This window comes from Stegastes partitus, unplaced genomic scaffold (assembly GCF_000690725.1).
Source record: "Stegastes partitus isolate 25-593 unplaced genomic scaffold, Stegastes_partitus-1.0.2 Scaffold2141, whole genome shotgun sequence".
NCBI classification, from domain to species: Eukaryota; Metazoa; Chordata; class Actinopteri; family Pomacentridae; genus Stegastes; species Stegastes partitus.
This window is the reverse complement of record NW_007579872.1, coordinates 34,261-46,904: the sequence shown is the minus strand read 5'-3', so window position 1 is coordinate 46,904 and position 12,644 is coordinate 34,261. Positions and strand designations below refer to the sequence as shown.

The 12,644-nt window shown below is 44.9% G+C and overlaps 5 protein-coding genes across 6 annotated transcripts in view; 3 read left to right on the top strand and 2 right to left on the bottom strand.

Moving 5' to 3' along the window:
- The window catches only part of wtip (WT1 interacting protein), a 38,351-nt gene extending 32,376 nt beyond the window's left edge, over positions 1-5,975 (bottom strand). Inside the window, exon 1 of the mRNA XM_008304130.1 lies at positions 3,884-5,975. Coding sequence (XP_008302352.1) covers positions 3,884-5,384 — 1,501 coding nt within the window. The 5' untranslated portion in view covers positions 5,385-5,975. The remainder of the gene's footprint in view (positions 1-3,883) is intronic.
- A 643-nt stretch (positions 5,976-6,618) lies between these two features.
- Positions 6,619-8,960, bottom strand: sdr42e1 (short chain dehydrogenase/reductase family 42E, member 1). The gene is made up of 3 exons (XM_008304128.1): positions 8,880-8,960; positions 8,395-8,471; positions 6,619-8,137 (listed from the first exon to the last, which is right to left on the bottom strand). Exons 2-3 carry the CDS (start codon positions 8,454-8,456, stop codon positions 7,039-7,041), a joined length of 1,161 nt encoding a protein of 386 aa, XP_008302350.1. The 5' UTR covers positions 8,457-8,471; positions 8,880-8,960; the 3' UTR covers positions 6,619-7,038.
- A 1,291-nt stretch (positions 8,961-10,251) lies between these two features.
- The window catches only part of LOC103374094 (arylamine N-acetyltransferase, pineal gland isozyme NAT-10-like), a 12,331-nt gene continuing 9,938 nt past the window's right edge, over positions 10,252-12,644 (top strand). The window contains exon 1 of the mRNA XM_008304127.1: positions 10,252-10,334. The gene's annotated coding sequence lies outside the window, so the exon portion shown is untranslated. The remainder of the gene's footprint in view (positions 10,335-12,644) is intronic.
- Positions 10,252-12,644, top strand: part of LOC103374093 (arylamine N-acetyltransferase, pineal gland isozyme NAT-10-like) — an 8,505-nt gene continuing 6,112 nt past the window's right edge. The window contains exon 1 of one of the 2 annotated variants that reach the window (XM_008304125.1): positions 10,252-10,334. The gene's annotated coding sequence lies outside the window, so the exon portion shown is untranslated. The remainder of the gene's footprint in view (positions 10,335-12,644) is intronic. The other variant, XM_008304126.1, reaches the window with a different exon arrangement.
- Positions 10,912-11,428, top strand: LOC103374097 (arylamine N-acetyltransferase, pineal gland isozyme NAT-10-like). The gene has a single exon (XM_008304131.1). It carries the CDS (start codon positions 10,912-10,914, stop codon positions 11,413-11,415), a length of 504 nt encoding a protein of 167 aa, XP_008302353.1. The 3' UTR covers positions 11,416-11,428.

Here is a 12,644-nt window from a genome sequence, read left to right as displayed (position 1 = left end):
TTAAGATGCATTTTGTTTCTAACCTCTAAATAAAAGCTGTTCCAATAGGAGCTTGCTTAACATTCCTCCAGCACCAACAACTAAACAGCCTCCCAGCTTTAAAAGACACTCAGAGTATTATCTGGTTTCTGCATCGATTGCCTTACATTTTTTATAATCCTGCCCCTCAGTGCCTGCTTTTTCCAAGGTTAGCCGTTCCAATTTCAGCAGCAGCCTCAGAGTCCAGGCCAGGTGCATTTCTTCACTAGAGCCTTATCTGCAAACTCTAACGCGTCTCCGCCACGAGACAAGCACAAGGTGTGAGTTTAAGAGCAATTCCAAACCAATAAACAAGGACTGGGAGGGTTACTGTGTTTTCTTGCTGAGCTTCAGTGGAACCTGAAGTGTTTATCTGCTTCTCTCCTGCTCTCTGTGCTCACTTAGACTGTATTTAAAACAGCAGAGATGATGTTATTTAGCTATTTTCCGCTTTATGTTGTCAGGCAACAGCATGAGGATGAAACAATGACTGAAACTCAACCCGCTAAGACTACATGTTAACCGGCAGTCGCTTAGGAGTCATTTCCAAGCTGCAGCAGAACTGTAACATCAAAACATAAGGTACAGACAATGGCCATATTTAACATGATCTGTCATTACAGAAACTCTTCGTCTCACACACTCATTCATGTCTTAGTAAGCTCCTCTGCCACTCGCTGCACAGAGTGTCACATAGAGGTGGGAATCGCAGCGTAACTCACAACACGTTGCACACGAACAGCATCACAAGACAGCAACTCTGAGATACTCAGTTTTTTACCTATGATTCATCTGAGCAACTGCAGATGAAAAAAACCTCTAAATACCTACAACAAACAAAGGCAACAAAGATGAATGAAGTACTTATTCACTCACCCTGTCAGTTTCTTTTTTTTCAACTTACTTTACATCTGCTCACTTCTCTCAATTAATAAGTGCCGTCACAAGTAGTTGTAAAGTAGTGAGTGTGATAAGTCGACCTGGTCGTAGGGGTCTGTTTAGGGTGCCGGTGTGTTTTAAGACAAACAGCGATATGTGGTGCCAGTGTATCGATACTGTATCGCAAGAGGAAGTTATACAACATGCTAGTGGTTATCTGATCCCACTCCTACTATCACAGTAGAGCATCCCTCTGATTGGCTGTAGACACTGAGACTGCAACTAACGATTACTTCCAGTATTGATTACTCCGTTGATTATATTCCCAATTAATCAATTAGGTTATAAAACGTCAGAAAATAGCAGAAAGTGTCAATCTGTGTTTCCAGCAGTCTGAGATGACATACTCAACTGTCCACAATCCAATCGAAGGAATTAAAGGATTTGAACTTTCTTTTCTTAAAAACAATTCAAACTGATTAATCTGTTATCAAAATAGCTGGCAACTCATTTAATATTAAGCTAGTAATCGATTCATTTTTGCAGAGGTAGCAGATGCACGGAGAGCAAAGTTGTTCAGCAGCCACAGTCACTGAAACAGTCCTTTTAGAACAGGGCTAAAAGCAGGAGTAAAAAAGACAGAATTAACCAGAACTGCAGTATCTAGAGCACTTGAACTACACATTCTGGAGAGATGTGAGACTCGCATAAATTTGCTAAAAAGTAGTACAATATGGGAACTTTAAGCATGACTGCCCTGATGCATTATGGATGTCCTAGCTTGTGCTGGCCATAATTACAGTACTTTGGTTTGATTTAATTGAGTAATTACCAGCTTAACGCTTCAAAAATCTACAATAAGTTGGAAATGTCTGGACAGTGGTCTTCACTTGTTAGACAGATTGAAGAGTATTTCACACATCAGGGGACAACGGAGGCCTGAAACTTCGAGCGGGATTTAAAGAACGCACACTTCAACTATGCATGTCAGCTGCAGTGTGCCTGCAGCACATACACAGAGTCAAAAGGAGAGTGTCGTACAGCGTACACACAGTGCGCTGTTGTCCACAAGTCAGCATGTGTGTGTCAGGCATGTGCATGACTACTGCCATTATAATTCTGGGCAGGTGATCAGACTTGACCCCCACCAACTATGTCTGGCCCGCCAGCCAAGATCGTGTGCCAAGTGTCTGGTGTTGCCCGACTCCCCACTGGCTGGTTAATGAAGGGCTTCGCGGGGGAGTCAGGGCGGGGTGGTGGTGGTGGTGGAGGAGGGGAGGGGAGGCGAAGGGGTGGGGTGGGCCTCACTCTGCTGCTTCAATTGCGAGCCTGTATCGGGCCAGCTGTTGATTCACAGCTCCTTTGCCACCACAACAAACAGAGGCCACACAAGGGCCGGCCGGCAGCGCAGAGCGGCCAGTGTGGGACACTGGCAGGCATTTCTGGGCCCCCCCCCCCTAAAAAAAAAAAGCCCCAGCGATCAATTTCTCCACTGTCGCTACGGAAACAGAGCTGTCTCTATTGGGCTCGGTGTGAGGAGCGTCTGACTGCATTCTTCTCTCTCCCTCCCTTTCCTTTCTCTCTCCATCTCTATCTATTTCCACCCTCCTGCTTCTTTCTGCACTATCTCTCCCGCTCTCCCTTCCTCGCCCTCTTCTTGCCTTCCCATCCTTCTTCTTTCACCTGCTTCTCTGGAACAAATCAACAGCTGTCTCAGCCTCACTCTGAGCAAGTGCACTGGCTATAAAACAAGCCACTGTTCTGTGGCTGCAACCATTTGTCTGGCTGCTAATTCAAAAGGTAGACAGCAACTTCCTCAGCAAGGCTTTCTGTGGCTGGTGAACCAAAAAAGTGTCACAGCAAGATGTTCAAATCTTAAAATAAGGCTTAAAGAAAACACCATAAATAGCAAGGAAAGTTAGTGTTTTCATTCCAATAATGCCTCTCTGATGATGTGGAGGTAAACATTTTCAGTTTGGGACGCTCACATCCCTCCACAGCGCACTTGACCACAATCTGTGCTGCATTTCCAACAAACCCAGACCACACTGCTCTGAATGACCGAAGGGTGTCTGCTCTGGCAGAACAGAAGGTTCCATTCAGCGACGTGCCGCGCTCTGCAAATGTTAGCTCTGCCAAGACAGAAATTAGTACTGCCCCGCAAAGCCACTCTTATCTGCCAGAGAGGGACCTGCTGGTGGTGATGTAGCATGGACAGGTCGCAAACAGACCTTGACGAGATGGTAAACCTATAAATAAGCTCTTCCTGCACAGAAAAACGCCGTCGACTATCGCTTTAGGATGCAGCGTCAGTATGCAGTTGCCTGTGTTGTAACAGAAAGAAAGTTACATTTCATGATAGTTTGACCAAAACATGATGGCTGAATTGTTGCCATGGAGAACGCTTTGTATTCAGAGGAAGGAAATAAAACAGTAAACGGGAAGCCTCATGCTGCTGTTTTGGATTTTAAACTCTCTCTGCACAAGATTAAACACTTCTGCTCTGGTTTATTGGTGAAATGGACGCTGCAGGGCTCCTCCAGATTCCTGTGAGTTTAAAGACAGCGCAGTCTGGATGGGAGCATCAGTTCCTCATACAGACACCCGAGGGGGAAACTTTGCAGGCAACACGCTGGTTTGACCGACTGCTGAGACCAAATCAATCAGACCCTCACAGCTCATGAGAGCAGCAAGTCAGAATCTCAAACGCAGAGACTGAAACTTGCAGGAAGACCTTTGGTGGCCCACGTGTGCAATAAACGGAAAGTTGTTAAATGAAATCTGGTGTGTTTTTTGTAACTCTCAGGTGTTCTAAGGGCGACAGTCAACCCCTCATCCAGCACATAACACAGTTCTGATGAAGGGATGTCATGTTGGCTCAAAGTGGGGAAATAACAGAAACTGGATTCATGTCTGCAGGTTCACAATCATCTGTAGCAGCAAAGTGTATTAAAGATTCCCATGTGTATTGAAAAAACAAACCTACCAAAGTATTCCTTTTTCATGTGCATCTCTAACTCCTTTTCCAGCTCCAAGGTGAGCGCCTCCAGCCTTTTCTCCGCCTGGCTCGGCCCGCTCTCCCGGCTGGGGGTCACCTGGTAAGGAAGCTTAAACCTCTGGCCCGAGGAGGCCGTTTTAGAGGACATCCCGTAACTGAACGACGACGGTGACCCCACGGTTATGTCCGCCGTCCCTGCCGTCTGGGCTGCCTGCTGCTGGGGCTCGGGCATCGCAGACAGCCCCTGGAGATGGAGGCGCGTCTGGATGCCGTTGGAGTCTCCAAACTCCTGCAGCAGCGTGTCCTCGTGTAAGCTGCTGCCCAGCATGGACGACCGGGGCGACGGCAGCTGCAGGTCCGGGTAGGTGCTCATAGATCCCCTGGAGCTGCGGGAACTTCTGGAGCTGTGACTGGAGATGCTGGAGCGCGGACTGACCACGCAGTTGGCGCTGGTCCCCGGTCTTGCGCTCCCGTCCTGGCTGCAGATGCTGGACCGGGGGCTGGCCAGCGGCGCTGCGTGCAGGATGGCCCCCTCCAGATCGTGGTTGACCACGGGCCCGTAGCGGGAGTCAGAGTAGCTGGATCTGGGGCTGGTGGTGAACGAGTACTGGCTGGCCGTGCTCGACCTGGGGCTGGTGTGCCTCTGGTCGTAGCCCATGCTGATGCCGCTGGTGCGGTTGCTGCTGGGTTTGCTGCAGCAGTCGCAGCTGTTGAGGCTGGCCCGGGGGCTGGAGTGTTTACTGGTGTCGCTGGCGGTGCTTGCATAGCTGGATCTGGGGCTGAGGACACTGTTGCCTTCACAGTGAACCAAACTAGACCTGGGGCTCGTGTACCTGTCCTGCCCCGGCACCACCAGACTGGTGCGCGGGCTGCTGATGCTCGACCTCGGGCTGGCATGCTTGCTCTGCTCCTGGGAGGACAGAGAGGATGCCAGGCTGGACCGGGGGCTGGTGGCGTTGTATCTGCCGTCGTGGCTGCTGGTGATGCAGACGCTGTTGCACCTGTTGCCGGGCAGAGCCACCGGCTTGTTGAGCGGCACGCCGTCGAAGGTGGAGCCGGTGCTGTACCTGTGGCCCTGCACCTCCAGAGAGTACCTCCGGTGCCGTTCGGACGCGCCCGTGTAGCAGGGCAGCGCCACCTCGGATTTGGTGCAGCAGCCCTCCTCACTGTACACCGCGTCTCTCTGAGGGGCGCAGAAATCCACCGGAACGGTCCGGTTGCAGTTGACGGGGCGCACCGGAGCCGCGTTGTACACTTTATTCCCAGCCGTGAAATTCTCCACAGTGTGATGCTGCTGGTGGAGCACAGAGGTACCATTCATCGGCTTAGTTTTGTGCTCCGAGACTGCCGGAGCCGAAAAGTCTAAATCGGGGTTAATCACCAAGTCTCTCCTGGCGTTGTACATCCCGTCTTTGTAGGCATCGTACAGGGAAAGATCCTCCATCAGCTTAGTGGCCCGGAGTCCCAAATCTTCCTGATAGTGCTCCATGTTGTGCTCCCGAGGCGAGAAACAAGTTGAGAGTGTGCTCCGCTCCGAGAGCCAAACTAGCGAGCACCGCGGAGCTCTAATTGCATTTCACATGGAAATCAAAACAAAACGCCGCCGAACAGCCGTCGCTCATTTACACAAAACGACCAACGGAGCCAGAAAGCTGCACCGAGAGCCGCATCGTCCGCTCCTGCTTTCCCCGCTCCGCCGAAAAAACAAACTCTTTCTCACAGTTTCAGCCGACAGGGATACGTTTGTCAACTTCAGTTTTTGTTAAGTTGAAAGGTCTTTACAGTCAATGGCGCGCTGCGCGGAGGAATTTCCCCTTGTTGGTTTTTCCTCTAGATTTCTCTTCCTGCCTCTGTGCGTGGAATCAAAGTAGTCCGGATAACCGTATATGCCGCAGATAACCTTTGTATGCGGGTGTGAGCTCGCCAAGCGGACGAAAATGTAAATAAAATCGCGTTTTACGCAGGGGACTCGTTTGCGTAAAAGGAATGCGGGGAGGAAGACAGGATGCGCTGCGCCTCTCTGGAATGTGGTTAATGCTGCAGAGAAACAATGATTGCGACCAACTCAGCAAGGGGCAGCCGGCTCTGAAGAGAATAGTTTAGAGAGAAGGGGACGTCTGCATTCATCCCAGGCAGACTAAAATACCACACAAAGCACGCCTCACCTGGTCCGACTCCTTTTACACCAAGAATAAGCTGCAGTGGCTTGGAATTATGGAGGGCAAAGACATTTAAAACTCCACTTTATCCACCTTTTAAAGTGTGATACAAAAGAAAAACGCGTTCTCTGATGTCTCCTAAGTGAAGTGGATATGATGCATTTGAGGACTGTGTCTTGTTATCACAACCTCCTTCTAGGAATATTAAACAAATAAGCTGCTAATGGGCTGCAGGGAAATGTGTTTATTTATATGTGGAACTGAACTGAATACAAAGTGCAGCCAGTGAGTCAGAAACCAAATAAAAAGCAGTGGGAAAAATAATGGGCTGTTGTGAACACAAATGGAGGTCAAGGTTAACTTAGCATTTGGTAAGTTATTACTGTCTCCATTAAAACCAGGCTACTCAATCTGTATCTTAATCAAAAGATATTATTCAAAAATTTAAGCGATTTACTTTTTTTTTTTTTTTTTTAAAGAAAGCCAAAATTCTTTGAGCTACTTTTTATCGATTTTGTATATTCAGAGCCCAGACTTCACAAAATCAAAACCAGCAATGCACAATTGACTTGTCAAGTTTTATTCATTTCTTACATTCCAAAAAAACAGCATCAAAACACTGGATTCATATATTATTGCAGGTTATTTAAACGTAGTGTGGAAAAACAGAGGTAGCATTTAAGACCTTTAAAAGTGAAAATAACTGCAGATTAAAACCCACACCTTTAGGTAGTTTTATACTGGAGGAACTGCCCCCAATTAAACATGGAAATACTGAAACGTTTTGCTTCCATGGTTTATGTCTGTAAACAGCTGTTATGTTGTGACCAAAGCACCAGTCAGTAATGACCATTTTAATACAAAATGTGCACACGGATCCTGACATATTACAAAGTGTAAACAACCCAATAATGAACGAGTCTTGATACAGTCTGTAGGATGTTTTGGGAAATGTCAGAATGATATTTCTGCTGTAGCTGCTCATCAGCTTCCAACGACTGGAAGAAAAGAGAGCGCCACAGCAACGAAGGCACAAGCAAACAGGACGTCGAGCAGCAGTCGACCGATGAAGGAGCTGTGACATTTCCGGCCGTGGCCTCTGCTTCTGAACCACTGCACAGCCTCGTCCAGGTTGTACTCCTGGGGCTCGTAACCGAGCTCGGCCTTTGCTTTGGCCATGCTGAAGTAATGCGTCACGCCGGTTTTATACACTTCTGTACGTGTGAGCAGAGGCTGGAAGTTATAGAAGGGGCCGACGACGTGGTGGATCATTTCTGTGACAAAGGCAAAAAAGTAAATAAGAGAGATAGGAAGGCGCAATTTGGGGAAAGTATAGCCCAGGCCCTCGACCAGAGGTCTGAAGAATTCAAAGTTGTTGACCGGCCTGCCATCTGAGATGAAGTAGGCCTGACCAGCTGAGCAGTGCTGCTTCTCTGGGGTCAGAGCCTCTGCAGCCAGCTCGTGTGCAGACACCAGGTTGTCCACATGGACAAACTCCACCAGGCTGCTGGGTTCACCATAAACAAACCTGAAGATCCCCTTCTCTATGTAGCCCACTATCCGGGGCAGGTGCCTCTGTTCTCCAGGTCCATAGATACCTGCAGGACGCAGGGCGCAGGTCCTCAGCACCCCAGAGCCGTCCTCCAGCGCTGTGCCGTTGGCTTTAAGCACTGCCATCTCAGCCAGAGACTTGGTTCTGGAGTAGTGGTCGGGGTGAAGGTGCAGAGGTAGATAAGGGAGGCTCTCATCCCCGTTCTCTATGACTTGTCCTCCAAACACCACGTTGAAGGTGCTGGTGTAAACCAGCCTGGACACTCCGAGCTCAACACAAGCCTTCAGCACATTCTGTGTGCCTTGAACATTGACCGCTTCTATCAGATGCCGGTTCAGCTGCTCCCTACCCGACATGCCGTAGGAGGCGATGTGGAACACACAGTCTACACCGGCGACGGCCTTCTCAACCTGTGCATAGTCACGTATGTCACCCTGCACGAACACGATGTCTTCTGGCACCTGTTGGCTTGGAGGGACGGTGTCAAACAGGACGATCCTGGCTCCCTTTTTATGCAGCGAGGTGGCCAGGCTGCAGGGGAACACAACATATGAAACATGAGTCTGCGTGAAACTCAATACAAGACCCCCGTTTTAGTAAAACGTGACAAAAATTACATGCACTTCAACTGAAGCAAGTCAAAGAGCCAATCTGAGATGAGCGGTACAATGGCGTCACCTTGTGGCAACAAGGCGTCGCTGCACCAGAGAACAGAAATGAGAGTTTACTGAAAATAAAAATAATAAAAAAACATTTGTGAGTATTATATAGTAAAAAATTGTTCTTACCGGTAACCGAAATAGCCACATCCCCCGGTTATTAAGCATGTGTCTGGACGTCTATTTTCCATTGCAAGAGGGCGAATCTGTGAGTTTACAGGATTATGGAGAATATTAAAATTAGGAACAAGAAGCAGGTAAACACAAAAGCGGCCTCATATGTGCAATAAAAATAACAAAATAAAACGACAAAAAAAATACCGAAATAGAAATTTGTATTTTAAAAAATGGCGCTTGGTTCGTACACCTTGGTTACAGTGTGCAGCTTTAATTCTAGTTGTCTACTTCAACTATTTAAGCTTCACACAATCAACTAAGAGCATATATTACTTCTATGTGAGTCAAACATGGATTCCAGTGTATCACAGTCCACCTAATGAACACATGTCATGCTGTAAACTGTGCAACAAAGTGGCTTCAGTGTGCGACTCGTCAGGACACCAGACAACACACCAGCTGCTGTGTGAGCTGCCGGAGCTCCGGGCTCTACCCACCTCAACACCAGCCGGGTGGAAACCAGGGAAATGTGGGCACAATATCACTCTGTCGTCATTCTGCTGCAGCCCTGGAGACAGAAGGCACCGTGCACTTCCTTGCTTGGTGCTGCACGTTGAAGTTACGTAAATTGCACAGAATAACACCGGAAACACGGTGACGTAACCTTCAAAGTATAAGATAAGGAGCAACTGGAGACTGGTTTTAATTAAAGGTTGACCAAAGATGTAAAATTAGAAGTTGAATACTGTCAGATAAGCACGTAATTTTGTTTTTTATGATGTAACAACGTCTATTATTTTGACGCCGGTGCACCTGTTCGTGCTTTTATTCTGAAGCTGTAATCGTAAAATAGGCGATGGCTGTTGCCTTCAGAATAAAAGCTTGCATTTTTGAATTAAAGTTTGATAAATATGGCATGATGTTTTGTGCTGTATTTTCGTCGTTTCCATCAAATGAAAATACATGTTGCTAAATAGGGTAAAAAGAAAAAAATAGGGTAATTATTTTTTTGTCGTTTTGTGACAGAAAAATATGAATTAGGCATTATAATATATATATCACATTCTGAAGGGTCTTAAACTTACATAATTAGAATCTCAATGAATAATACTGTAATGCTCAGTCTTAATTTGTATTACACTTTTTGTACATATTGCATTTTCTATTTTCCTGTTGTTTATTTTTGCTTATTTATCAGTATTCATGGTGGTGGTGGTAACTTTATCTTTGTGCTGCAACAACCAAATTTCTCCTTGGGGATTAATGAAGCATTTCTATTCTATTGTTCTATTCTATAGCTGCATAAGGCAGCTGTTTATATACTTTGTGTTGGCTTTTAATCCTCGATATGCAAATTAATCAGACAATATTACATAATAAATACCACTATGGAGTCTTGACAATATTCAAAGTTGTGTAAATTGGTCAATCATTACTTCTTGCATTTCTTTTCTAATTTTAATTTGTGTATTTGTATTTAATTTTAAACTTATGTATCATACTTATCTCATTGCTATCCTATTAGGCAGTGCATTTATTCTTGTAGGCATTTTTTTTCTTCCTGAGCAACACCAGGCACTAGAATTTCGTCTGGGAATAATACATTTTTATCTTGTTACTCTTATATGTACTCAATGTAATGCCTGATTTACTGGCTACAAGTCATCTTTAATTATTTAATGCATTACTTATATATGCAAACGCTCTGTAATGATCGTTGGTGTTCCCCTAGTTATAATACAAGTTTATTTTGTCAACATTCGGTGAAAAATAAGAGAAATGTGACATTTTAACAAAATAAGAGCATTCAGTAACTGGCTGGTTGATAGCGCCTCTAGTGGTGGACTGTGCCAAATGCAATCGACCAAGGTGAAGAGAACTACGTCATGTTTTACTTTCAGCTCTGAAGTGCAACAACAGCGACCAGCAGCAGGTTTCATCACAGTCCAAAGGTGAGGATTTGTTTTGTTTTGTTTTGTTACAGGCTTTTAAAGGAGCATCAGTGAGTTAAGGGGCAATAAACTGTAGAAGTGAAGCGCTGAACGGCGACACATACAGTCTGAGTTTAACACAAGCATTCGTGGTCGATCTCTTTACCTGATGTTTGCAGCTTTACAGTGACAAAACTGAGTGTTCAGCCGTGGTTTTGTTCCTTTGTAATATCTAGAAATGCATTCAGCGTGCAGCTTTCAGGGTGGAGGGCCTTTTCTTTACAAAATAGTCGCATTAAAAACTTATGTAAAGTTATGCACAGTGAGATATGCAAATACACATTTTTAGATCTCAATATGATAGATTGTCATTGTTGGGAATGAGAAAATAATAGAAAAACATGTTTTGTCCGTGTTAGAAAAGGTTCACCCTTTGAAACAGCTGAAATGACTCTGCAAAGACATGTGCAGCTTTATATCTGATAGTGGGCCAGACATTTGGTGTGTGGTTTCATTAGATAATAGTATCATGCAATGCTTTAATCTGCATTTTACAGGCAGGATGAATTTGGAAGAGTTGTTCAGAAGTTTGGTTTCCATGGTTCCTGTGATAAAATGGATCTGGTTACANCTGGAGCTCATCTCTGGGAAAGACCAACCACAGGCAGCGGGTGTCTTTCGTCTCCTAGACAAAGGAGATGTCTGGGTGCTGGAAAAGACTGCTAGAAAACCACTGGTTGTCAATCCAGAATTTGCTGAATCACAGCTGGTGAACAGGAATAAGATAAATCAGATCTACTGCTTCACTTTGGAACCTCGCGGGGTTGAACATTTCTTAGAGACAAACGACATCCTCCAAACTGACCCGGTCATAGTGTTCACCAATAAGTCCATCTGCTCTTTGCAAACACCCACAGGATTCAAGGCTCTGATTGGCTGGACCTACAGTGAGGTCACCTACAAACCTGAGGAAGGTGTTGATGTCTTTGAAATAAGAGATGCAACAGATGATGAGATCGATCAGATTTTGAGGGAACAGTTCAATGTAAAGCTGCAAAACAAACTGGAGCCAATAAACAACAAAATACGCTACACAGTCTAGAAATTCTGTTTTGATTTAGTTTTAAAATGATGGCATGACTTGACCTGATTGTATGTTTTGTGTGATGAAGGTTATACAATTGTTGGACTAAAAGAAGCAAAATTGCACTTTAAATATGTCATTTCATTTTATTCACCGACAGTTTTGCAGGCCCAGGGTTGTAATCTGACATTTAAATCATATTGAAATCCAGGTGGGAGCTGGCAGTCCAGCATGAACTAGGGCAAATGTCAATCTGTGCCTAAAGTGATGAAAAGATGAAAATGTGTATGTAGTAAACCATCTTGAGACATTATCAGCTGTAAATAATGATAAATTCTTGCCCAACCACACGCTCACTCCTTTTTCTTTATCTAAACATATAAATGATGTGGGATTTGAGATAAATAAAGTCTATGTCAATAGTTAAGTCAAGTAACAGATTGAACTGTCACAGTTAGAGACTTAAACCTGCATAATTAATGAACACATTTGAACCTTATAGATGTACTGGCACTTTTATTTTCATGTTCCAATTATTACCATAGCTCCTTTGTACATTTTTTTTGGTTGTTAATTTTAAAAGTAAAACTAAACTTAAATTAAATGTGTTTGTGTGATGCCTTTTGCAAAAAAAATAAAAAATGTAAAGATATCCTGGAACAACAGAGAAAGATGATCGAAAACAGGAAACGTTTAGTGTGATTTAATGTCAGACAGTGAGAGAGCGAAAAAGGTTAAGTTCAGTTTCCTTTGTGTTTTACTTTTTTTTTTAAAGGTCCCAGTCCTTGTGTGTCTCTTGTTGTTTTACTTCCTTCCTTCATCTGCTTCCCTCCTCTTTTGATTTTCCTAACTAGTATCACCTGTGCCTTGTCTGCTTCATCAACTTGTGTCTTCACCTGTTGACCTCTGTTAAGTTTTGATTAAAGTTTTTTACTTTTCTTTTTGCCTCAACCTTCCTGCCTTGACTGTCTGCATTTGGGTCTTTACCTGATCATCCCCAGACACATAACCACACTCTAATAGCCACTAATGAGTCTTTTGTAATGCTGTGACGTATTTGAAGACCAGATTTCTTCCATCTTTGCTCTACCTTCCTACAGTCCCTGTCACAGCTGCTGAGGCTGTTGCTGATCCAAGCTGTGTTCTTTCATGCAACTTAGATGTGACCTATAGAGGTGCTGCACCATTTAATGTGCAGAAGCAGATGAAATTTAAATGGTCAGTCAGAATATTAGTGTTTAGACATC